Source organism: Brassica oleracea, chromosome C1, assembly GCF_000695525.1.
Source record: "Brassica oleracea var. oleracea cultivar TO1000 chromosome C1, BOL, whole genome shotgun sequence".
Taxonomy (NCBI): domain Eukaryota; kingdom Viridiplantae; phylum Streptophyta; class Magnoliopsida; order Brassicales; family Brassicaceae; genus Brassica; species Brassica oleracea.
In genome coordinates this window covers 14,133,856-14,135,836 of record NC_027748.1, presented here as the reverse complement: position 1 = coordinate 14,135,836, position 1,981 = coordinate 14,133,856, and the positions used below count along the sequence as shown (strand labels likewise).

The 1,981-nt window shown below is 40.7% G+C and overlaps 1 protein-coding gene across 1 annotated transcript; it reads right to left on the bottom strand.

Moving 5' to 3' along the window:
• Positions 1-494: 494 nt before the first annotated feature.
• LOC106308261 lies at positions 495-803 on the bottom strand. The gene has a single exon (XM_013745412.1). The coding sequence runs from the start codon at positions 766-768 to the stop codon at positions 580-582; it is 189 nt and encodes a 62-aa protein (XP_013600866.1). The 5' UTR covers positions 769-803; the 3' UTR covers positions 495-579.
• Between the last annotated feature and the right edge of the window lie 1,178 nt (positions 804-1,981).

Genomic DNA, 1,981 nt, shown 5'->3' with positions numbered 1-1,981 from the left:
AATAATATCACAGAAGAAAAAAAACAAAAACATCAAACATTTTAACCGAACAAACCAAATAAATATTGATTTAAAATGATGGTTATATTTTAAAAGATTAAAAACCAAAACACAACCTAAAACCGAACCGATATCCAAATTAAACAGATTAATGTATTTTTATTAAAAAATAACGAAACTAATAATCAGATTCTGTGGAAGGCGCGGATTATTACCTAGTAGTTAATTAATTAACTTGTATCACGAAAGTATACTTGAAAATTATCGTTTGAAAGTTTACGGTCAAACTATGTTAATCTGAACTAGTTTTTTTTTTTTTTTTTTTTTTTTGTGAATCAATCTGAACTAGTTTAAAGATCACCAACTTAATAAAAAAATGATTGTATATTATGTGAGTACACAAAAAAGAACACAGAAGTACAGATTATCCCATTTTAATTCGTGTGATGCACACCAACATATCTCTATTGATCTATTCAATATGGAAAAGGGAAGAAAAAAAAAGAAGCCTCAGCTGTTACTCATCTACTCGATCAATAAAGAATATAAGAAAAAAAAAGGATGGACACTCGTCAGGTATCAGAAATCGACAAGATGCGCAGAGAAGTCTGGAACTGGCGACGATCTAGGAGGACAATACAAGGAGAAGTTGCCTATCCGTATAAAGTTTCCGTCGCCTTCTCGCCTCGGAAGAATCCCGACGGTGAGTTTAGCGAGAGCTGTCGTGTACTCAACCAGAAGCTCAGCCATGATTACGACGGAGATCATGATTGATGATAATCGAAGAGGAATGATCTTGAATGTTCTTGTGACACCCGTCACCTCCTATATGGAGGACAGCGTGTCACCCCCGACGCGTCATCATACAACAATGTGATACCCGTCTCCCTGACACTAAGGACGACGGGCCACCAACAATATCCTATAATATAAAAGCCCATAAACCCGACAACTCTCACCCATGCCCAAATAAAATCCGAAAGAAAAGTCCAATAGCACCAAGTCCGTCCAAATATCACATACTTGTTTGTCTCACCTGAAAGGAGGAAGAGTGAGGGGTGAGCGACAGGGGAATCGCTCAGTGAGGTATGGGATGCCACCCCGAAGTCCATGGACCCGGACATAGCACTCCGAATAAATATAATTTAATTCTAATGCATGTCAAACACAGTACCTAAAGTACTCAAGCAACAAACAATGGTCCTAGCGAGGTGCACACTCGCCGCCCACTAACAGGCCAAAACACTACCGAAAAGGTGCTCGGTTCATACACACACCGAAAAAGTGCTCGGTAACACACGCCCGTAGACGATTTATCGACACTTCCAGTCTACGGCTCAACCGGTCGACTAAAGTTGGCCGTGACCTCCATACAATCCGGCATACAGCAGTCCGACTCTGTATCCGTCTCCAAACAAAAACAATCCTAGCTAAGAATTTACATTAAGTGAAACAATCAATGTTGAATCCTCTAACCCCCTAGTTCCGGTTTATGCAAAGAACCTAAAACTAAACAAGCAATGACAGACTCGATTTCACACAGACGGAACACATTAGAAATAAACTATATTTATTCGAGGTCCTAAGCCGTGTACGAGAAGTTCGGGAATAGACCCTCACCTTAGCAATAAGAAGTGATATCTATGAACTCCAGCTGCTCAAATGGACTCCAAATCTGAAATCAGATCGAAATTTCGAGTCAGAACGCCTTTCGAACGGTTTAAAACGAGTATTTACGGAAAAGTCAACCCGTTGGTCAAAGATTAATTATTTAATTAATTAAATTAATCTGGTTTTCCCTAACCGATTTCCAATTGATTTTAACCGACCGGTTTAGCCTAACCGAATTGAAATCAATTCAAACCGGTCAAACCACCGGTTGACCGAGTCACCGAGTTGACTCACCGGGTTGACTCGGCCGAGTTGGCGAGTCGCCGGCGAGTCACCGGTGTCGGTCACCGGCGGCGACGCGGCGGCTTAC